At 45.1% G+C, this 24,498-nt stretch overlaps 3 protein-coding genes across 3 annotated transcripts; 1 reads left to right on the forward strand and 2 right to left on the reverse strand.

Annotated features, from left to right (window-relative positions):
• Positions 1–250: 250 nt before the first annotated feature.
• Positions 251–1,328, reverse strand: LOC102700936 (secretory carrier-associated membrane protein 5). Its single transcript, XM_006644195.3, has one exon. It carries the CDS (start codon positions 1,136–1,138, stop codon positions 722–724), a length of 417 nt encoding a protein of 138 aa, XP_006644258.1. The 5' UTR covers positions 1,139–1,328; the 3' UTR covers positions 251–721.
• Positions 1,329–5,436: 4,108 nt separating this feature from the next.
• On the forward strand, positions 5,437–7,787 carry LOC102700658 (sugar transport protein MST8). The gene is made up of 4 exons (XM_006644194.3): positions 5,437–5,635; positions 5,757–6,079; positions 6,415–7,044; positions 7,120–7,787. The coding sequence occupies exons 1-4, from the start codon at positions 5,500–5,502 to the stop codon at positions 7,573–7,575; spliced, it is 1,545 nt and encodes a 514-aa protein (XP_006644257.2). The 5' UTR covers positions 5,437–5,499; the 3' UTR covers positions 7,576–7,787.
• Positions 7,788–10,367: 2,580 nt separating this feature from the next.
• On the reverse strand, positions 10,368–12,491 carry LOC102700379 (sugar transport protein MST7). Its single transcript, XM_006644193.2, has 4 exons — positions 12,319–12,491; positions 11,910–12,232; positions 11,140–11,769; positions 10,368–11,049 (listed from the first exon to the last, which is right to left on the reverse strand). Exons 1-4 carry the CDS (start codon positions 12,446–12,448, stop codon positions 10,594–10,596), a joined length of 1,539 nt encoding a protein of 512 aa, XP_006644256.1. The 5' UTR covers positions 12,449–12,491; the 3' UTR covers positions 10,368–10,593.
• Between the last annotated feature and the right edge of the window lie 12,007 nt (positions 12,492–24,498).

Raw genomic sequence — 24,498 nt, forward strand, 5'->3', positions numbered from 1 at the left:
AGTGTTGAAGCCAACATGCAAGAACACGTCAAAACGTAGTCATCTTGCGTTGCGACGTCATGGTGATCGAGCTTTTGTAAAAGCAGTCGAAAATACTACCAGTAGCAGCGGTAGCCCTTTTTGTCCGTCGTATCAATGTTGCTACCTCTGTCGTAGCCAACCGGTTGATGCAGTTAAAAAAAAGGGACGAACTAATTTCCTTTCAGCTGAGCTCACCCTTCTTCCACGAAACTCAAGCTACTAACACAATCAGCGCACGCAATCCAGCGTGTTCCCGCGATTTCTATTCAGTCGAGCACCCAATAATTGACCAAAAAAAAATGAAACAAATTCAGCGATTCATTAACAAGTCGTCCTAACTAGAGTTGAAACCATCCAACGATTCGTTGGAGAAGGAACAGCTCATGTTGCTGCACCATGCACCTGATTGATTGCCTCTGTACCCATCATCAAGAACAACAAAGAAACCAAAAAAAAGGAGAAAAAGTTTATATATATCTCCAGTTCTTCAGTAGCATATGATCGAGCATCAAAACAAGAAGAAATCCAAAACAAAAAAGTGGAGAAGAGTAGAAGAAGAAATGATCGAAGAAGAGATATGCAAACTAGTAGGCATACAGTTGACGCAGGAGGGGAGGATCCTGCGATCGATGGATGTGGTTGCTGATGTGATGTCTGAAATTGAGAAGAGAAGAAGAGAGGCAGAGAAGAAGGTAGGTAGCTAGGACCAGCCATAGACGAGGTGGAGGTAGCGATCCTTGATCCACTTGAAGCTCTTGCGGAAGGAGCCCTTCACCTTCCCTTCCACGGAGTAGGCCTTGTACGACGCCACCCGCCGCTTCCGCTCCATGTCCGGGTCCGCCAGCGCCAGCCACCGCCGCTTCGACTTGCTCCTCTTCGCCTCCGCCGCCTCAGCCGGCCGCTCCTCCGCCACGGACCCCCAGTACCCCACCTTGCTCCCTCCGCCGCCACCGCCGTACTCGTACTGGTACTGGTAAGACCCCGCCGCGCCACCGCCACCGCCTCTGGCGCCGCTGTACGAGTAGGACCGGAGGTCCGCCGCGCCCCCGCCGCCGCGGTAGGGCTCTATCTGCATGTTCGTCCGCCCGCCGGCGTACGACTTGGAGCGGTAGTCCATGGCGCGCGGCGCGGCGGCTCAGCTCAGCTCGATCGACCGATCGAGACGTACTCCTCTGTGGGCAGCGAGCCTCCCCTCCCTCTCGTCGGCGTCGAGGGGAGGAGCGAGGTAGTAATAACGATGATAGCCGAGAGAAAATTGGATTGGTTATTTGGTTGGGAAGAAGAAGAAAAAGGGGACCGGTGGTGTTTGGTTGTTGGGAAATGAAACGATCAACGGGCCAGATTATGCTTGTGCCGACGGGGAAATGTGGAATAATCCGTTGCCCGCCCGGTTTCGTCAACTGTCGCTGGTGGAAATGTGGAATGGAATAGCCGAATAATACTGCCTCTGTAAAACAAACTTTATTTTTTTTCTGCGTTTAACCCCAGTCTTATTTAAAATATTTGTAAAAACTTTATAAATTACTATTTATATTTTATTATCTAATAATAATAATAAATTTAATTATAAAATAATTTTTAAATAAGATGGAGAGTCATATCCAGAAACTGAAAAATAAAGTTATTTTTGGATGGAGTAACATACTAATAATCCAATTGACATACTCGAAGCGCGTCGGTGCGAGATGGATTGAGTGAAAAATTCTCTCTCATTTTTTATAAGAATATTTTTCAAACGGTTAAACATGTTTTTATATTAAGAAACTGTTTTAAAAAGATCATATTGTTTTACCTTTGATTTATAGCAGGTAATATTTATTTTACTTTCACTAATGAGATAGCTCGTCTTCGTGTGATAATATTCTGCATTCACTTTTCAACTGTGTAACGGCCTATTCAGATTAGAGGACTTTCGGGAAAATGTTAGGGGAACTGGATTATTTGTTGAAATATTAATCCCTTTTTTATAGGAAGCAGTTTAATTTTCAATTTTTTATTTGCAAAATATCTCCAAACCGAGTAGTGAGTTCTGTCAAGTTGACTCAGAAGGGGAGAAAATTAACTATGGGGAGAAAGCAACGACCGTGTTTAATTATTTAAGGGGAATTTGTTCTCAATTAGTGGATGGCATCGCGCTGTCCTACGTGTTCAGTTGGATTTAATTTAGGTGGGCTCAGCTCATCGCCACCGTGTACCGCGTAGCAGAATCTTCTGCTGCAGCGCGCTAGCAGTAACACGTTGACATCATCAGATTAGCTTTGTTGTCATCGCCGTGTGTGAGCTACCAATAATTGTTGGATATAATAGTCCTGTCACGCTAATTAGCACTGTTCCGTTGATGACCTTGACTGTTTCAGAGAAGCTATTGATCAGTCCTATTTCCAAATGTTGTTAGGGTTAAGCAATTTTATCATCCTTGATAAAATATTAGAATATACCTAAGTTTTCTAACGTAAATTAAAGTCGGTACTTTCAGTTACTCACTACCTTGAGATTCGAAGCAAAAAATTTTATATCTGAAGATATATTATTAAAAATAGTAAATTATTTATTTTATAAAATTGTTGGGTTGTTAAGCGGACTAATCGGGATGGTAGTACTTGGGGTTGGGGGCTGCGGCACTGATCTCCTGCCCTGGACTACCCAATGGGTCGGCAGGCCCATTAACCTCTGCTTAGGCCTTAGTGGCAGTGCTCCTCTCTTCTCTTTTTTGTCTAATACTAGGCCAAAGCCGACATCATCAGCCTACTGGGACTAGTCTCACTCTCACAGCACTGCACTCATAGTCTTATATCACCATCAATCGGAGATCTATACATAACTATATTGTTGAAAACAAACCTTTGAGATGTGCCATCTAGAATAATAGCGTTTCTATCTTATCACGACCGCCCATATGTCATATCAATTAATAACCTACTTAGTATAGATAATCTACTATGTTTTATATTTTTATATTGTAATATGGTTGATGTATAAATATCTATATAAATTTTGGCAATGTTAAAAAAAATTACATTATGAAACTTAGATAGCAAGGCCAGCGGCTATAGAGCGCTGAATCCGAAGACAACGAGGCACTGCGAGGAGCAGGAGTGGAGCTACGGAGGCTAACGACCGTTCGTCGATCCACCGGTCGGTCCAGAAAAGAGTGACTCCCCATCGCCGGTAACAAAAAAAGGAAGAGGCGACGAACATGACGGAGACACTGCGCTCGGAGTGGTCCTTGAGGCCGACCCAGTAGAGGTGACTCGAGTGCTCAAGCCAAAGCCAGCACAAGGGCATTGAGAAACCAACAAGTCCACAGGTTCGGGATCCCTAACCCCAAGAGCTTTTGGGCATGAAGCTAAGAGAGTAAACTTCGTTCATGCAATTATATATATAATCCTTCACTGCACATAGTCTCCATAAATAGTAATCAATGTACTAATCATATAAGCAAAGAAATTATTTATCTATGTTATATCATATAGATTCCTGCTACAACGTGTCTATGTTATATCATATAGATTCATGCTACAACGTATAGAGAGTATCATCTGGCTAGGGATGGCAACTTCCCCGCTAGGGGCCGGGGTCGGGGGACAAATCTTGCCCCGCGGGGAATTGGGGGTCGGGGACAACCTATGAGGATCCCGACGAGGCCCCGAAATATTACAAAAAATATAAAAATAGCAAAACATGCACTTGGGCCTGCCTATCAGGCCCATAGGGAGCTAGAAACCCTAGATTGACTCACGCTGTCATGCACCCTCAGAGAGTCACAGGCAGGCGAAGACGCACAACTTCTCTCGGCTGCTTGCGTGATGAGCCAATGCCGCCAGGATACCGCCCTCCTCCCTTGCCAGGCGTCGCCCCCCGCCCTCCGTAACTCTGCTCCTCGTCACCCTTAGGCCGCTGCCCACCGCCTGCGGCCACCGTCGGCCTCAGCCGGTCAGCCCACTGACTGGCCGCCGTCCGTCCTCAGCTTGGCCACGCGTCGACGACCCCACTGCCCATTCGGTGGTGGGGACCGATTTTCCTCCGGTTCCTATTTCTGGGCCGGGGAGCAAAATCGGGGCCAGGGCCGGAGTCGTTCTGGCCATCCCCGCCCCGCCCCGTTGCCAACCCTACATCTGGTTGCTAATGTAGCATCAAACATATCATATCTCTACAGTCGTTCGACGGCAGCTCAAATTCAGCACATAATGATCGACTTAAAAAATATCGTAAGAAATGGTTAGGCTTTTCAATGGGAGGGGCTGAGCCGCTGAGGTCGAGCTGGATGAATAGAATGGCCCTAATTTGTACCGCCGACCCTAGAACAGATGCCCAGCCATAAGCCTTTCAAGTTTGACTTGAACCGCAGCGGTGGCGCGCCTAGGCGGCGACGCACGCTTGGGAATGCACGTGCGGCTGTGCCTATGCCGTTGGCTAGGGTGGTAGAGTGAAGTGAGTGAGAGTCAAGGGTTTTCTAAGGTTTGCATGTTAAATGGGCCACATGCCCAATAAATATAGTATGGATAGGCACCTTCTTTTTATATATTTATATAAGACTGGGACTTATTGTTGTTTTATTCCTCCCTTGCCCGTCCCTGAATTATCCAAGACCCGTGGGAAAAATTAGGCCCTGACCCCATAGGGGTGGGTCCCCACTGGGTGCCCTCCTCGTGTGTGGGGATATTGCCAAAGTAAAATCTCATGTGGATCCATAATTTATCATAATCAAATTTACCGTTCTTAAAAAGTACAAGAAAGTATCATCTTCTGTTGCGTAAAACTTGATATCTTTGGATATTTCGTAGTGTAAAATTTACTCCATTTACGTAGAGGTACTTTTTAAGGATAGCAAAATTGCCCGTCTATCATTAAGTATACACTTATTTCAGTTTTTTTATTTAACACTATTAACTTTTAAATTTACACTTCACCATTTGGCATATTAAAAATTTGGTGCAAATATGTAAAATTGTATGATACGCTTAATGTGTTTTTAGTAATAAATCAAAGTAAGTAATAATTATGTAAATTTTTTAAATGAGGTAACGTGCAAACTTATATTGAAATAATCAACAGCATTAAATAAAAAATAGTAGAGGATTAGATCTATCATATGAGTCTGTTTTACTATAAACTGATATTGTAATGTTGTACGAAAAATATCACTTGTACCTATTTTGTTTAGAGATAGCACAGTACTCAGTGTCTCCCGGTTCGATCAATCTAGCAGCAGGGAGGAGTCAGCCAGCCAGTGGCCGGCTTAAATTAGTTAATTACACGAATGCAAAATACTTCTGCTACACATGTCTATGCGAATAACTAACACCTCCTAACAATGCGTTAGCGATAATAGGAATAGGATAATTAGTTGTTAACTACTCACTGATGAGTGTGCAAGTCTATCCGATCCACTCTATATTAAGGACGTCCGCTTCCATTTCTCCCCCACACTCCTCGAGGAGAGAGCTCCACGCAGTCGTCACGCACCTGATTCCGGTCATGGCCGGCGGCGCTATGACCGACACCGGTGGGGCGCACAAGAACTACCCGGGGAAGATGACCATCTTCGTCTTCCTCGCCTGCCTCGTCGCCTCCTCCGGCGGCCTCATCTTCGGCTACGACATCGGCATTTCAGGTGTGGTAAAACATAAACACTTTTATTTTTAGCAGTAATTAAGCAGTAATTAAGGCGGGACGCCATGGATCGATATGATCGAGCTGATGAGAGAGTGTGAGGGGTTTGTTGATTTTTGCAGGCGGCGTGACGTCGATGGACCCGTTCCTGATCAAGTTCTTCCCGTCGGTGTACGCCAAGGAGAAGGAGATGGTGGAGACGAATCAGTACTGCAAGTTCGACAGCGAGCTGCTGACTCTCTTCACCTCGTCGCTGTACCTCGCCGCGCTCGTCGCCTCGCTCTTCGCCTCCGTCATCACCAGGAAGTTCGGCCGCAGGATGACCATGCTCGGCGGCGGCGTCATCTTCCTCGTCGGCGCCATCCTCAACGGAGCCGCCGCCGACGTCGCCATGCTCATCATCGGCCGCATCCTCCTCGGCATCGGCGTCGGCTTCAGCAACCAGGTGATCAGATCACATCATCGTCTCATGAATTTGGTAAAAAAAACATTTTTTTACCAAAAAAATGAGGTTTGGATCAGGATATATACCTGCATGCGTGTGTGGAAACCGTTGACGAATTCATTTAATTCGAAATGGCATGAAAATTAAATTCCGGATAGAGCGTTGAACGATCTGCACGATCTGATCTTTATGCATGGACGATAGCGTTGCATGCATGCATGCATCTTGCTGTACAATACACCACGATCGACACGCTCTTCTGAGTTTCATTCATGCGAAGGTGACGTGACAACCGTTCATGGTCGACTCGTACGTGTGTACTTTTCTACGTGCAGGCTGTGCCGCTGTACTTGTCGGAGATGGCGCCGGCGAGGATGCGCGGCATGCTCAACATCAGCTTCCAGCTCATGATCACCGTCGGCATCCTCGCCGCCAACCTCATCAACTACTTCACCGACAAGATCGCCGGCGGCTGGGGCTGGCGCGTCAGCCTCGGCCTCGCCGCCGTCCCGGCCTTCATCATGTCCGGCGGATCCCTCTTCCTCCCCGACACCCCCAACTCGCTCCTCGCCCGCGGGAAGGAGGACGAGGCGCGCACCATGCTCCGCCGCATCCGGGGCACCAACGACGTCGGCCCGGAGTACGACGACCTCGTCGCCGCCAGCGAGGCGTCCAAGGCCATCGTGAACCCGTGGAGCACGCTCCTCGAGCGCCGGTACCGGCCGCAGCTGGTGATGTCCCTGCTGATCCCGACGCTGCAGCAGCTCACCGGCATCAACGTCGTGATGTTCTACGCGCCCGTGCTGTTCAAGACCATCGGCTTCGGCGGCACGGCCTCGCTCATGTCCGCCGTCATCACCGGCCTCGTCAACATGGTCGCCACCTTCGTCTCCATCGCCACCGTCGACCGCCTCGGCCGCCGCAAGCTGCTCCTTCAGGGCGGCGTCCAAATGATCATCGCACAGGTAACAAACTACAGAATCCGTTCGCGATTCGACATGGATGTATGTTCTTGATTAATTTGGACGAATATATTGCAGTTGATTCTTGGGACGCTGATCGCGATCAAGTTCGGGACGGCCGGCGTGGCGAACATCTCGCGGACGTACGCCATCGTGGTGGTGCTGTGCATCTGCGTGTTCGTGTCGGCGTTCGCGTGGTCGTGGGGGCCGCTGGGGTGGCTGGTGCCCAGCGAGATCTTCCCGCTGGAGATCCGGTCGGCAGCGCAGAGCGTGGTGGTCGTCTTCAACATGCTCTTCACCTTCATCATCGCGCAGGTGTTCCTGATGATGCTGTGCCACCTCAAGTTCGGCCTCTTCTACTTCTTCGGCGCCTGCGAGCTCGTCATGACGGCGTTCGTCTACTTCTTCCTGCCGGAGACGAAGGGGATCCCCATCGAGGAGATGGACAGGATCTGGGGCAAGCACTGGTACTGGAGACGGTTCGTCGACGGCGACGGCGACCGCAAGGTCGAGATGGCCGCCTCCACAGTATGACGTGTGTGCCGTCAAATTAAACTTTCAATTTCGTTTGGATTAATTGAATATGCCGTGCTTGTCATTGGACTCATAGTCAAAGGGAAGACAGTGAGATTTTTTTTAATTTACTCTCTAGTTTTTGGATGTTCTGAATGAATTAGGGTGAATTTTGAGAAGTAGCCCTCAGGGGCAGGGAACACTATTCAATATATGCCATGCTAGTTTTACAATAGTAATTCTCAAAAGGTTGTGCATTCTGGTTATAGTATACCGTGTATACGTTTGAAGGCACATGTGTTGTTTTAAAACAATATAGCTTTTCTACAACACTTAAAAAGTCACTGGGACATATCATACTTTTTATTAGGAAACTTGGTGACTCTAAGTACAATTTGGTAAAAAAAAAACTTGTACCAACTGATATATTTTAAAAGTCTGCATGAATAGTTTCCGTTGGGGGAAATTATTTGCTTCAATTGGCCCTTAGGGTTAAGTTAATTGCTTGAATTCGTTATTACTGTAATTAAAAAGAGCATGATCAATTGCCTGATGTCAACATCTGGCAGGTGTAGTATTTTTACCCATGGTCTATATCCGAAATAGCTAGCTAAACGACCATTTTACATTGAAATAGCTCAATGGACATATGGTAGCTAGAGCTTTTTAACGTACATCGAGTTATTATATTTTCAGTGTAGAAAATCGCTACGTTTAGATAGTAGATATCTTGACATATAAAAATTTTAATATTTAATACATATAGCTACTTAACTACAGTAAAAATTGTCTAGTTGTTATATGTTATTTAGAGATGGGATAGATAATTCCGATCATCGGATTTGATAATGGTCATGAGTAAACATGTTGATTAAGGTTCTATTTTGTTTCAGCTAATATGAACCAAAACTATTGTAATCTAGATTATAGAAATAATCTAAAACAAAAAATAGATCATTGTGACACCTTATTATAATCTAGAGTTCAGATTATTATGGTCTAATAAGCTTCTCCAAAGACGTGTGGCACACCACAATTTGTGTGACTTAGAAATCATTTGCCATAAGTTAGGCAACTTTGAGCCAAAGAATATGCCTATGATAAGTGATGACACAAAACTAAAAAGTGACACGGTAAACATGTGACAACTAAACAAACACTAAGCTAAATTCGTCAATGTTGTGGCATAATGTGACTTCCCATCCAAAAACACCCCTTATAAGAGACAAAAAAAAAGTATCACTAGTTACAACTGTGGCATAAAACAGAGCGTGGATTCTAAACTCTCGAGGAGGCATCCTCTCGTCGGCTTCTCCTCTATTGCATGCTATTCAAATAGTTATTAAAAAATAAGAAAAAAAATTGTGAAGATAGATTAATATGTGATATATCACCACACAAATATACAAGTTAAAATATGACTTCTATAATTCATAACAAAAATAACAAATTATACTGTGAATAGTACACACATAGTCACAATTATATATTTGTTATTTTTGCTATGAATTGTAGAAGTCATATTTTAACTTGCATGTTTGTGTGATGATATATCACATATTAATCTATCTTTCTAATTTTTTATGTTTTTTGATGACTATTTAGTAGTATACAACAGCCGATAAGATAAGATGTCCCTTCAAGAGCTTAAAGCAGTTTTCGGATAAAACAAACAAGTGCTGTCTAGCTTTTTGGTGCGATACGTTGAGGCATCCAAACAAATAACCACTTTGGTGCCGCGCTTCGTCAGCCCGGACCTCCTGGCCTGGTACACGCCGCGGCCGATGCGTCGATGGCAGGGCTCACGAAGATGACGACGTTGTTGAGGCTCGCCATGGCGAGATCGATGAGCATGTGCTCGTTGACGTTCGTCGGTACGTCGACCGGGTGCTCCTGATCAGCCTGAGGAACGACGCCACGTCCTTGACGACCGCGGCGAGCACACACTGCGTGGGCCTAGGGCCGCGTTCGCCGGGGGAGAACTTACCTCTCTCGTTAAACCGTATATTTTTTATAAAAATTTTCTATAGAAAAGTTGTTTTAAAAAATCATATTAACCTATTTCATTTTTTTTCATATTTAATAATTAATTAATCATGTACTAATCTATTACTCCGCTTTCCACGCTAGATAACTTAACCTACCTCCTCGGTCTAGGTCTAGTGTATTGACTCGCGGATGGATGCTGCGTTAGACCGCAGCTGCTGGATGCCAGCGCAGGCTAAACAAACGAACAGGTTTTGGGGGCGATTTTTTTTTGGCATATTAAACTTTTATACATGTGTTTTAAGGATCTAAGAGCCTAAGGATAACAAATAAACGACGATAAAGACGCCAATTTAAAACTTAAATGTTAGCTTAGATTTTTTTTCAATGGATCCAATGGTTCTAATTGTATTATACTACACCGGTAGCAGGTGTACTAGAAATTATATATAATGTTCTGATAAATTAGGGATTTTATATAATGTATATATAATGTTCTGATAAATTAGAGATTTTATATAATGTTCCGATAAATTTATGTGTCATATATCATGTTAAAATAGATGAATTGGTAAACATATATTACTAAAGTTTTAGATAAAATTTTTAATATGCTTATTAAAAATACCGCTAGTAGTGTAAGGTATCATAACATTGCCTTATATAAAAATACGACAATTTGGAGTTTTTTCCTTTCTCATCTATCAATAATTTCTGTTTTCTTTAAAGAATTATATGATTTGTCTCAAAATCGTAATATCTATCATGAACTTGTTCTAATGTAAAGGCGATGATCAATGAACTTGGCTCAAACATTTAATATTTACAATACGGGAGTAATCGAAATATAACAAATAAAATAACGATTGTATTTTGATCAAATTATAAAGGAAAAACATATAATGCAGTTGTGTCTTCCTCCCAAAACTCAGTCCAGTATTAAATATACTACTCTAGTGCACAGCACAAACCATCCTCATGTCAAAAGCTAAACCCTAACTAATTTAATTAACACCCTATACTACCAATGGAAATAGCCCTCAACTGAAGGCATCAGACGTTGGTGGAGGTCATCTGCATAACCCGGTTGCCGCCGGCGCCGACGAACCGCCTCCAGTACCAGTGCTGCCCCCAGATCCTGTCCATCTCCTCGATGGGGATCCCCTTCGTCTCCGGCAGGAAGAAGTAGACGAACGCCGTCATGACGAGCTCGCAGGCGCCGAAGAAGAAGAAGAGCCCGAACTTGAGGTGGCACAGCATCATCAGGAAGACCTGCGCGATGATGAAGGTGAAGGCCATGTTGAAGACGACCACCACGCTCTGCGCCGCCGACCGGATCTCCAGCGGGAAGATCTCGCTGGGCACCAGCCACCCCAGCGGGCCCCACGACCACGCGAACGCCGACACGAACACGCAGATGCACAGCACCACCACGATGGCGTAGCCCTTCGAGATGTTGGCAACGCCGTCGGTCCCGAACTTGATGGCGATGAGCGTCCCAAGAATGAGCTGCGTGCATGGCGGATCGATTAAATAATGTTCTTGTATATATGTAGGTGAATTTGTGTGTGTGCCGTGTGCGTGTGTGTATGTGCGTACCTGCGCGATGATCATTTGGATGCCGCCCTGCATGAAGAGCTTGCGGCGGCCGAGGCGGTCGACGGTGGCGATGGAGACGAAGGTGGCGACCATGTTGACGAGGCCGGTGATGACGGCGGACATGAGCGAGGCCGTGCCGCCGAAGCCGATGGTCTTGAACAGCACGGGCGCGTAGAACATCACGACGTTGATGCCGGTGAGCTGCTGCAGCGTCGGGATCAGCAGGGACATCACCAGCTGCGGCCGGTACCGGCGCTCGAGGAGCGTGCTCCACGGGTTCACGATGGCCTTGGTGGCGTAGCTGGCGTTCATGAGGTCGTCGTACTCCGGGCCGATGTCCTCGGTCCCTCGGATTCGGCGGAGCATGTCGCGGGCCTCGATTACCTTGCCGCGGGCGAGGAGCGAGTTGGGTGTGTCGGGGAGGAAGATGGAGCCGACGGCCATGATGACGGCCGGGACGGCGGCGAGGCCGAGGCTGACGCGCCAGCCCCAGCCGCCGGCGATCTTGTCGGTGAAGTAGTTGATGAGGTTGGCGAAGAGGATGCCGACGGTGATCATGAGCTGGAAGCAGATGTTCAGCATCCCCCGCAGCTTCGCCGGCGCCATCTCCGACAGGTACAGCGGCACAGCCTGCACGCGTCAAATTGACACGAAACAGGTCCAAAGCATGTAACAGATTAACAATATGCATCTAAATTAAACAATCCAAGTAACCTTCGAACTGAGATTGATCTGGTGCATGGATGGGTTAGGGACAACGTGATGATCACCTGGATGCTGCAGCCGACGCCGATGCCGAGCAAGATGCGGCCGACGATGAGCATGGCGACGTTCATGGCGGCTCCGTTGAGGATGGCGCCGACGAGGAAGATGAAGCCGCCGGCGAGCATGGTCATCTTGCGGCCGAACTTCCTGGTGATGTCGGAGGCGAAGAGCGAGGCGACGAGCGCGGCGAGGTAGAGCGACGAGGTGAAGAGCGTGAGCAGCTCGCTGTCGAACTTGCAGTACTGGTTCGTGTCCACCACCTCCTTCTCCTTGGCGTACACCGACGGGAAGAACTTGATCAGGAACGGGTCCATCGACGTCACGCCACCTACGACAAGACAAACCAAAATCTCATCCATCCATCCATGCACATAACACCTATCCTTCCTACAGATGCAACGGCGGCCGGCTTACCGGAGATGCCGATGTCGTAGCCGAAGATGAGGCCGCCGGAGGAGGCGACGAGGCAGGCGAGGAAGACGTAGGTGGTCATCTTTCCCGGGTAGTGCTTCGGCGCGCCATCGGCGCCGCCGGTGATCTCCATTGTCGCAGGGCGAGCACGGAAACGATCGAGATGGAAGGGAGGAGATGAGATGGGAAAGAAGTTGTGGATCCGGTGTTGGCTTCGCTTCAGCTTATATAGAGTTATGAACTGGCGGTTGAGATATCATTATTAGGGATAGAAAAGGTTGCGTTTAATATCTTCTTGTCGTTTGGGTTGTGGACTTCGGGTTTATCCCTCTCGTATGTTACTATGACTCTCGTGACTCGTGAGTGTAGTATATTATTTTATTATCGCTTTCTTGTCTCGCAGATTTTCTGCTAATTTAATCGTGACCTATCCAAATATCTCTACGTACATCGCGATGTTTAAACTTGAATTATCCATCCTGTCATTGATACGCGGCGGTTTTATATCCATTAATTTTACAAGCTAATAAATAAGGCATGTCGTAAGCTAGAGTCGACGATTATGCACCTCTTTGCTAACTTCGGATGGAGATTCTCGAATAGAATTAAATAATTAAGGGTTCTTGTGTTGGTGTCTTTTAGTTTATAGTTTTTCTACATTATGTCAGTGTGTGTGAAATTTATTCATACACAGAGTTTGTAATAATTGGCCATAGTTCATTGAGCAAAGGCTGAAATGTTATTCCATTATCTAAATAAATTAATTTTACAAATTAAAATACACTAGTCCGTAATCATGCTAACACTGTGCTCTAATTTAATAATAAAAATAAGATATTATAATTTTTTAAAATACAATCATATACAAACGAAATATTCAAATTTATTTTATATCCAACTTTTGTTAATCTGATTTAGGCTTGGACAAAAAACTCGACTCTTGTTGGCTCACTCGATTCAGCTCGACTCAGCCTGTTAATATAACAAAGCCAAGACAAGACAAGTTTTAACTCCTTAGCTACCATGAGCTAGCTCGCAATCTGCTCATGAGCTCAATGAGCCTAATATTCAGCCCGTAGGCAGGACAACCCACCTGATGTAAACCCCGGCCCACACGTCGCCACAGCCCACCAAAGGAGCAAATCCTAATCCTCGTTAGCTATCCCTAGCTATTAGACCAGTTCTAAGTGTATAGTTTCATGACATAGTTATCAAGATTATAAACTAGTTAACCAAGTCAGATGAGTTTTATGGTGATAAAACTTCTCTCTCATCTTATAAAACTTTTTTATTGATACCATGTTTAATGTGTATGATACCCAATAAAATCATGAGTCGTCGTCTCTTTCCGCAGTTTAGCCGAACTTGCACCCGCCCACGCACAGGCACACAAACGGCAGGCATGCAGTCAACACTCGACAGTCGCACACGCGAATAGGCCCCTGACCGGCTGGCCGCCGCCGCCAGTAACATGCAGATTGCAGACGCATGCCACAATCAACGACAGGTGACCGAGCTAGCATAGACGACGCCGCCGCCGCCGCCGCTGCAAGGCCAGTGACCAATGGCAGCGTTCCGCCAACAAGCGGCTCTCCCTCCGCGAGGCACGAGCTGCGAGCAAGGTCTTGATCGATCTGGTCTGCCTTGTGAGATCCTTATTCCTTACTCTGCCAATCCTTTGTCTCCTTTTCCCTCTTGAATCTCGATCTCCCCTTTCTCTAGAAAAAATATTCTAAACTTTACATATTATTTAAATAGTTATTAAAAAATTTAAAAAAGTTTATGAAGATAGATTAATATGAGATATCATTATACAAATATGCAAGTTAAAATATGACTTCTACCATCATAAAAAATAATAAATTAAACTCTAAGTAGTATATGTATACTCATAGTTATATTTGTTATTTTTATAGAAGTTATATTTTAACTTGTATGGTTGTGTGATGATATATCTCATATTAATCTATCTGTACAAAATTTTTCAAATTTTTGATGACTATTAGGATATCATGCAATAGATGAGGGACATTCACTCGAGAGTTTAAAATCCACTCCTCTTTCGCTATTGGTGGGCTTGCTCAAATACTAGGCTCTAGGCCCTCTCAACTGATCTGCAGTGGCCATGCAGGACATAAAGAATGCATCGGTACGTCCTCTAAGTTTGGCTTACTATTTTGTCTTTCGCTTGTGATCCAAACGAGCTAGCTCTGGTTTATCGAGCCGAGCCAAGTTAGATTATTAGCTTGTTACTATAACAAGCTAGCTCGAGCTAACTCGTTATCCTACGGAGCTAGACCGAGTCGAGTCGAGCTTGCTAGATATACATGCATATCTGATTATTTAAACAAATTATAGCAAAACACTAGTTAACAATGACTATTGTAACTTTGTATAATTAGTTATAGGTCATACCATATTGCAATAAATAAAAAGTTTTCATCGTACCACATTGCAAGCATAATTTTAATTAACTAATTTATTCATATGATCTAAATACTAACATAATTTTTTTTTGCCTTAGGCTATGATTTAGCGCTATCGTGGCCTTCGATCATCTCGGTGGAAGGCACTCTCTCCCGCTGCGACGACAGGACTGCCACTAGCTAGTTCCGATCACTGCAAAGTGGTGTGGAAGTAGGAGCACCAGTGTGGTGGCGACGTCTCACCATTGCCGCGGCGATGACGCCATGTTCACCTACTCATCTTCTGCACTACGTCCACCCACTCGTCCTGCGTTTCCTGTTTAGGGAGAAGCGGTGACCGCATTGGCAGTGGCCGGCTGTGATGGGGATGAGGGAGCACCTGCGTCGGTGGGCAGATGCAGTGGCTGTAGGATGATTTCTATTCTTATACGCTGCTTATGCCAACAGCTTATGCCAACAAGGATGCTCATGGAGACATCGTCGTTATTTTAGGAGTGACATTGATGACACTTGTGGGCACTATATATCTTGTTGAAGATGTTGTTGTAAAATCCGCTCTCTCTAGGTGAAAACATAGTAACAGTGACATTTCAAATGTTACGACCATTTTAAATATACCATGTTAGAGAAATTGTGACTAGATCTGGATAGATGACTGGCATACAACTTAGCTATTCTTCGTTGTTACCTTTTGCTTTAGTTTAGACATTATCGATGATGGGAACGGAGTTCGGTTGACTTGAAATCAACCGTTGATTTTGGAAACCTATTTAAGTATAGGGATCGAATTACTGCAGTCTGAAACAAAAGAGGAGACCAGTTAAGGCTTATTTGGTTTGTAGAAATTTCAGCCCATAGGAATAGAAAAAATGAAGAAATTATGATGTATGGCAACATTAATACATATGAATTTTTCTAACAGATTTGAGTGGATAAAATTTTTTCTAAGTTTTCTCTCTACAACTTGTAGGTAAAGAAATTTACTTTGATTTTCCCCCTGTTTCATCCCTACAAAATTAATAGTTTTTTTTAAAAAAAATCCAATCCTCAGTAATTGGATGCTTTTTTTTCTTCCAAATGAATAGGCCCTAGAGAAGAATCGCTGCTGATTACAGATGCAGATGAGAAAACCCCATGGAAAAGATAATTGTTTTAACGGACAATTGGGAAACCAGGAATCATGCTACGATAGCAATCTTTATCCGAAAAGTACACGGCTACGAAATTAACGAAACCTTAACAAATCCCGACTCCGTTCCGATTTCGAATCAGTCAAGACTTATCCAAACTCAATATATATGCTTTCTGTACGAATCCGACACTGATGCAGATCGATTATCGTCTAATATAATCGCCCGCGGCGTAGCTCGGAGAATCAGAATACTCGAGTGGAGGGACCAAATCGCTCTCGCTCTCGCGCGCTCCACCACGAAAGACCCGCGTCGCTCTCGATCGCACAGTCGTGCGCCATGAACGTGCTATCGTTTTTCCACTGGAGACCATCGCCGCCACCGCCGGCTGCGGCGGCCATGGATGAACCATCGGCATCGACATGCCTGCTGGACAAGAGCGCGGCCACCGCTGCCGGCGACCATGTCGTCATCGACGTCGACGACGGGGGAGGCAGCGACAGCACCGGCTCCTCCGAAGGCCCCTCCTGCGCGGTGTGCATGGAGCCGCTGGAGTGGGTGGCGGTCGGCGCCTGCCGCCACGCCGTGGTCTGCCCCGGGTGCGCGGCCCGCATGCGGTCGACCAAGAACCCGCGGCCCGACCTCGGGTGCTGCATCTGCAGGGCGCCCTGCCCCTTCGTCGTCGTCACCAAGCTCGGCACCGCCGCCGCCGTCGCCGCCGTGAGCTTCGCCGACGTGCCGGCGACGGGGGACGCCCACCAGGAGTACTGGCGGGCGCGCGGGTACTGGCAGTACTGCGCTGCCATGTCGGCCTACTTCGACGACACGCAGCAGTACAAGGCGGCGAAAGCGATCGCGCAGCACCGCCAGGTTAGGGGGGGCGGCGGCGGCGGCGGCCGCGGCACGCTGCGCAGCTGTGGCGACGTCGTCGGGTTCCTGACACATGTGGCCAAGTACACGGTGTGCGGCGCGGCGTATGGGTTCGTTCTGTCGCTAACGGCTGGAGCCGCACAGAGCGGCATGGTGGCGTGCGTCGTGGCATGCGCTTCGATCTGGATGATCACATCCATTTTCTGCTATTTTGGGTGACTGCTTTTATACTGTATGTAGAAACAATTACTTTATCAATATATTATTAGGAATTCAATAATGTAAGTGGATGCTTACAACTGAGGATGGATTGTACAATTCTTTGGGAGAGAGGATGGATTTTACATTATGTACAATTCTATATTGGAAAGTGGAACGGTTTCTTGAGATGGTCGTTGTACTTTTTTGCAAAACATGAAGAGGAGCAGAAAAGTGATTCTGATTTTAAGTAGTAGATATAACCTATAAATATTTTTCTTTATTTTGGTTATAATTTGGTGAAGGTTGGTTAGCCCATGGCTCGTCTGCTTGGAGTGTGTGACCTCTATCCGTTCTCGACTCAACTCTGACCACCTAGTAAAAACATGAACGAAAATACTGTGCGTCCGACCGAAACATACGACTTATACATATGTACACACAGTCGGTCCACGTGACAGAAGTGTTAACTTAAGAACTGATTATTGTAGCATAGTCGTACACGACTCGTATAGCAAGGTTCGAAAACTATACGATGATGTACCTCTCATCCTAGCAATAGGATCATAAATAAAAAACTTATCGGTCAGTAATGATGGTTGCTTCCTCCCGCGGCCACGGTCAAGTAATCAGCATGCCTCCACTAGTCCACTGGACGCGAGCAGCCATAGCGCCGTCGCTGGCGCCGAGCACAACCATGCCATGGAGATGGCCCGGATCGGCAAGAGCTGACGGCGTAGCTCCTGCAACGCCGCCGACGACAAAGGCGACGGCCTCACACCTGAAAGAGCGACAGCCGCCATCCGCCATCCGTCGACTTGGCCCGGCTGACTTCTCCATTTTTGCTGCTTACTTCGCGCTGCTCGGCGCGGGCGCCGGATATTGCTTCACAGGCTGGCCTCAAATGGTGGCCATAGAGTTAGGATCAGGGTTACTCTTATCGCGCAAGCCGCCAAAACCACGGTACCATGCTCCCACGGATCCCGTAGGGTAACCGCAAAAACCGTGATAAATTTGAATCCAAAAAAATTAAATTTAAACTCGCGCGGTTTTCGTGCTTACCGCGCGGTAAGCCATGAAAACCGCGGTAACTACTTTTGGAACAACATATGAGAACGGCGGTTACCGTGGCTTACCGCACGGTTTTGTAGCCGAAACCACGGGTACCGCGAGGAGACTGCGGGTGTGATGTCAAATACAAAAAAAACTTTAAAAAATACATGAAAAATAGAAAAATATTTTGTGACTATATTTATGACAATAGGACATGTTATAGTGAAAACAAGAAAATTTCACATAACATTTTCTAAATTCTTGATATTGCAACATACAAACATACACCGGCATATCATCCTTCACCAAATAATTCACTCCGATAACATGTAACGACAACTTCATTTTGATTGATGCGTTACAACTATACCTAATACCCATTATTACGAATAAAACTATTATGTACTAAGATGCACATATAATTTTTCTCTATATATGTTTTTCATATATCCATCGTTGTATATTTCTATTTCAACATTATGTACCCTAGTGTCTAGTGTAAATTAATAATGACTTAACAAAAAATATTCTTGACCATCTTTCTATGAAATATTACTTGCAATAGGCTATTTTTTAATTTTGTTTCCCGAAATACTCGTTTATGATTTTTAATTATGTTGGGAATATATTTTTCATTAATTTTCTTTGACAAAACTACACTATATATCAACATATACAACATATATTTTTTTCATTAAATTTCCTTAAATTTTTTAAATTCTCCTCAAATTTAAACTTGGTTACCGCGGCTTATCGAAGCCGTGCTTCCGCAGAGGGCGCGGTTACCGCGGTTAATGCGGTAATGCGAACCTTGGTTAGGATCGGCCGCTACCATGAAACTCCACTAGGAATATGTTTGGTGTGGTGTATGGGCAAGAACGGGTGATGACACCACGAGGAATCGACGTTTTATTGATGAAATCTTGTCGTTGACAGCCATACCACCGCCATCACAACAGCCATGTCGGCGTAGACATCACTAATGGGTCTGGGTTTTGAACCGAATGGCCAAAATTCGCCCATTTTAGTAGAGCCTGAGACAATTAGAAACCGGTCAAATAATTTTGGCTATTTTTATATAATAAGACTGGCCTAAGGTCTATACAAGCCCACCAGTACATCCTTTAGAGGTATGTAAGGACAAAGCACACCCTAAAAATATTTTCTTTCTCTTCATTGTCCACTCCCCTAGCGGCGGATGCCTGTTGTTGTCTAATGATCATTTTACCTATTTTTGCTGATATTTATTTGAACTTTGTATGAAATTCGGCCAAATTTATCCGAAATTTCTGAAATCCATCAGTTTCGGTAGGTGCAGAAATTTGTATGCATAACCGGCGCCGACCATGGAGACAGCAATAGCGTCGGCTCCTCCGAAGGCTCTGCTCCCTGTACGCGGCGTGGCAGATGGACTGGGGGTGGCGGTCGGGTCCACGCCGTGGCTTGCTCCGGGTGGGGGTGGCTATCTCACCCTAAACTCACGGTCGAACACCTGCAACCCGATGAAATGCCAAGGTGGAAGAACAGACCAGGATCTTTTTTACCGCTGTCCGTTGGACTGAAGGCATAAACCTCTGCTTCCATGGAATGTATATATCGGATTTGCCAGATTTTTCGTGACAGAAAAAGCCGTTGACCAGCTGCTTACGAAAACTCATTCGTACCTCTCCGTTAGTGCCCAAGCCATATATTACGAATACAATTTGTGTTTTAACTACAGTAGCCATTATATAATTATACTATAATTGTATTATGGTTCAGTGGTGAACCTAGGATACAAATTAAGATGATGCTAGTGTACAGAATATGTGTGTGCACATACATATACATATACATAATTAAAAAACAATAATAAGGAAAAAAGTCTACTTTTTTTTTGAGAAAGAAAGGTAACAACCCCTTCCATTTCCATTAACAGAAAAGATAACCAACTCTCATCCATTTGTAATCAATTTATAAATCGCTCTATGAGGTTTAGTGAATCAATTTGATTGCTTCGGGTGATAGAATATCTAGTTTCATCTTTAAAGGGTTAAGTGGATTAACCCGGGTGTTATGTAGACCTTTTTCTAATAATAAATTCAACCGGCCCCATTTGATATCATCTATCTCTCTTTTCATACCTTCAGACCTCCTTGGTGTAGAAAGTTTTTATTTACATCTAGGTGCATGCACGTGGTTGAAAAAGTTAGAAAAAAATTCAAAATCTTGATAAAATAGGCTACAATGCAATGAGTCTATACACAAAAAATAGAAATCTAACTTCAATCCAATAAAATAACAAATTTTATGTGCATTGCGTATATATCTAGATTCATAGCATCTTTATAAATCTAGGCAGTATTAGTGGGCAGTATTAGTAAGTGACACCGATGTAGTAATTTTTTTAATATATATGGAGATTGAATCTAGACTGATACGTTTATTTATGAACTAAAACCTCCCTATCAATACTACCATTTTTCTCAATATTTACTATATATAATTATTCTGGTCACGTTGAAACCAGGGGTGTCATCGTACCTAGGCGTAAAAAAAACGTCAGACTCCAACAATAAAGAACGATCCGTGGAAACAAAATTAAAGAAGCAGCCACCGGATCCGTGATTTGGCTGCTGCGTGCTGTCGCTGTCTGAAGCGAGGCCAGCACCAGCTTGCATCCTGGATTCCTGGACTCCTGGCGCGGGTGCGGCCGGGGCGCAGCCATGCTTGATCTCACACGCGGCACCGGCACCGCCCGCCGAGCAGCAGGACGTACGCACGCACAGCGGCCGACGGCGGCCGGCGGCACGCACTCGGGGGGTAGTCCGCTGCTGTTGAACTGGACGAGATTAGAATGGGACTGGAAGCATGGAAGAGCTGCCGGCGCGTGATGTACGGAAAGTCGGATTCGGACTCAGGACCGATTCCGAATGCCACTCGTCATCTCGGCTGCCAATAAATGCCGAATGAATTTGATCGACCGGCGCGAAACGCAGCCGGCGCGGAGCAGAGGTGCTGCCCTCTCTTGAGGTGCATGGCTCAACTCCACCTCCAAGGCGGCGATAGCGTCGCCGGCGCTGCCGCCACAGCCACGTCCTCGAAATACCTCTGCTGGACGCGAGCAGCCGTAGCGCCGCCGCCGAGCGTAACCATGCCATGGAGATGGCCCCGATCGACAACAACGGGCGCCGTAGCTCCTGCAGCGCCGCAGACGATAAAAGCCACGTGGTGATAGACATCGACGGCGGAGGCAGACGTAGCGCCGGCTCCGACGACGACACTCCCTCCTGCGTGGTGTGCATGGAGCCCCTCGAGTGGGTGGCGGTTGGCCTGTGCGGCCACCGCGTCGTCTGCTCCGCGTGCGCCACCCGCATCCGCTCTCCACCCAAGTCCGACCACCGTTGCTGCATCTGCAGGACGCTCTGCCCCAATGTCGTCGTCACCAATGTGGCGGCGACCGCCGCCGACGGTGAACCCAATTTCTCTGAACTACCGGTGGCCTCCCAAGACGGACGGGTCGGCGACCACTGGTACTGCGCCGCCATGGCGGCCTACTTCGACGACGAGCAGCAGTACGAGGCGGCGGCCAAGGCGGCGTCGCTGAAACATCATCCGCCGCCACCCTCCGTTGCTAACGACGAACATGGCCAGCGTAACGGGACGCCCGATTTCTTCTTGTATTGCTTGTGCGCGGCGGTGTTCGGCGCGGCCATCGGATTTTTGTTCGCCGTGGATGCCACAGGCTGGGGACAAAGGGTGGGCATCGTGTCAGTATCTGCCGCTGTCTGGGTAGCAGTAGGAAGTTTCTGGTGGTTCTTGGTGAAGTACGGCTGAGCGGTTTCAATTTTGGCATATTTTGGTAGAATTTTCTTGTGTAATAGTACCGAATTTTTTATACAATAATACTAGCTTAATAATTAACATCTAGTAAATTTTATGTTAGATATAGAATATTTGGATGATGTCGAATAGCACAATGTGTCTAGATATATGGTCGATGCTCGTAAATATGTCCAGACAATACTATATTCATGTGGGTCAAGGTTCCGTTCTGGTCGTTCTTTTCGGTCGACTCTATATGAAAAGTTAAAAATGAACAACTGAAAATATGGGAAATAGTAGAAGAAGATTTCATCTTATCCCATTTCTTCACCCCGACATCTATTCGCTTATGCTTATACTTATAAGTTATAAGCTAAAAATTTAAATTTTAATCTAAAATTTAGAATTGATTTAAAAATGCCTCCAAATAGTGTACAAAGGCATGTCATTTCCCACGTGCATATATTGAATACACCTCCGAATAGACATGTAAAAAAAAACTTAATCAACATTAAAATTAGAACTACAATGACATTTGCAATTCACTAGAGTAACGTACAATAATATAATTTTACAATTAGCAATCACTCAAGCTTTTATGTCTCGAGCTCAGGTCACATTCACAGATAAAAAAAAGTTAAGGGACCGTCTATACAACTGCCGGCTGAAAAATTTTGTACTTTCAGCAGGATGTTTTGACCGATGATACACGTGTCTCCATCTGTTAACTAGACTGCTACGTATGCATTCTGCTGCCACTGCGTGGGTCACACTCTCTTTTCTGGGCTTTGCGCGCTTTGTTTGGAACATACAGCGCCACATGTTTACCATGTCCCCCTGCCCCCCCCCCCCCCAGCCCCTCACCAGTAAACAATGGTAAAAAATATATGCATCTCCTACTTATTTTTACTTACATAATTATATCTCCACAGATGATAGATTTTAACCACATTTGCAATAGGCAGCTGTTATAGGAGTACACGTAAGAATTGCATGAATTTCTCTATAGCGTCGTATAAAAAGTACATGTGTACGTCATATAAAGCTGAGAAAAATAAAATAGTTATTGTGTGAAAAAATTAATAGATCGGACTGCCCACTGCTTGATAAGCACCTGGCATACTCAGCTGGTTGCAAAACATAGTAAGGCCGAGTTCACCAAGCAGGGATAAGTTATCTTATACCCCTTGTTTTTTACGCGCATGCTTCCTGATCTACTAAACGGTATATTTTTTACAAAAATTTTCTATAGAAAAGTTGTTTTAAAAAAATCATATTAATCTATTTTATATTTTTTTTAAATAATTAATAATTAATTAATCATGTACTAATGTACTACTATGTTTTCCGCGCCAAATAACTAACCCATCTTTACCCTTGTACCGAATACAACCTCAGCCAAAAGGTTTGTTTTGACATAAATTATTTTCACTGGGTTAGATGCTTCATACCCCTCCCTCCTTGGACCCCTTGTTGCTGCTGGTACTAAGACCGCGTTCGGATGGAGTTAGTTAGTTGGTGTGAAAACGTAGTAATAGATTAATACATGATTAAATAATTATTATTTATTAAAAAATATAAAATAGATTAATAAAATTTTCTAATATAACTTTTCTATAGAATTTTTTCGCAAAACATACCGTTTAGTAGTTCGGGAACGTGCGCGCAGAAAATGAGAGAATCGGGGTGAGAAGTTGGGCGGCCGAATGTAGCCTAAGTAATATTTGAATACATGGTCTAATTATTATTTATAGTTAGCCACCAAGAATAAACTTAGCAGTTCTCAGCTGGTTGAATCAGAAAAAAGAAGTTTGCTATAGTAAATTGTATGCTAGAGTACAAAACCATGGTGATAACAAAACCCAACTAGAAATCTAATAACAAAACTAATTACGACGCACAACGCATGTGTGCAGCTTGGGGCACAAAAAAGAAAATTAAAAAAGAGGACAAAGATCAACTAATAAGGTGCTACCATTTTAAAAGGAAACTGACAAAACTAATACCTATTGCCAAAAGTTGATGACAAAAATTCCCAAAAAAACAAAAAACAAAAACAAAACAAAACTGGGTATGATTTTAGCAAAAAACTTAAGTTCCGACACTATAAAACTGAAAGATTAGCACAACATTAAACAACTTCAGAAATTACAATCTCAACAAACACATGCAAATTCAAATCACATTCTTTCACAAACCCAGCACCCTCCCTTCCCCTCGCTGGCTCAGACCCTGTGGTTGTGGAGGTCAAAACTGAATATGGTTGTTTAAAAAAAAAACTGAATATGGTGAACGGTCCCATTGACACGTGTCTGGCTGGGACATCGACACCCAGTGTGTGGGTTCAGCCCGCTGAACAACGCCTAGCACAAATCTTGGAATCATCCGATGGCCAAGAATTCGGCTGTTAAAAAAAAAATCAGCAGGCTGTTGTGTAGCAAATCCCTTAATTAAAAACGATGCATGGAAACAAGATTACAGAAACAGCCACCTGATCCGTGATTTGGCTGCTGCGTGCTGTGGGAAGCGAGAATGCACCCATGGCAGCCGGCGGCACACGCAGCACGCATAGTGGCTATTCGGCTGCTCGAAGAACAGGACGCCGGTTCGTGAAGGCGAGACATTCGTACGCAGTTTTTGTCAGGTGTACGCGGAGTCGGATTCGGAGTCAGGGCCGATTCCGATTGCCACTCGTCTTCTCG

This window comes from Oryza brachyantha, chromosome 1, assembly GCF_000231095.2.
Source record: "Oryza brachyantha chromosome 1, ObraRS2, whole genome shotgun sequence".
NCBI lineage: Eukaryota > Viridiplantae > Streptophyta > Magnoliopsida > Poales > Poaceae > Oryza > Oryza brachyantha.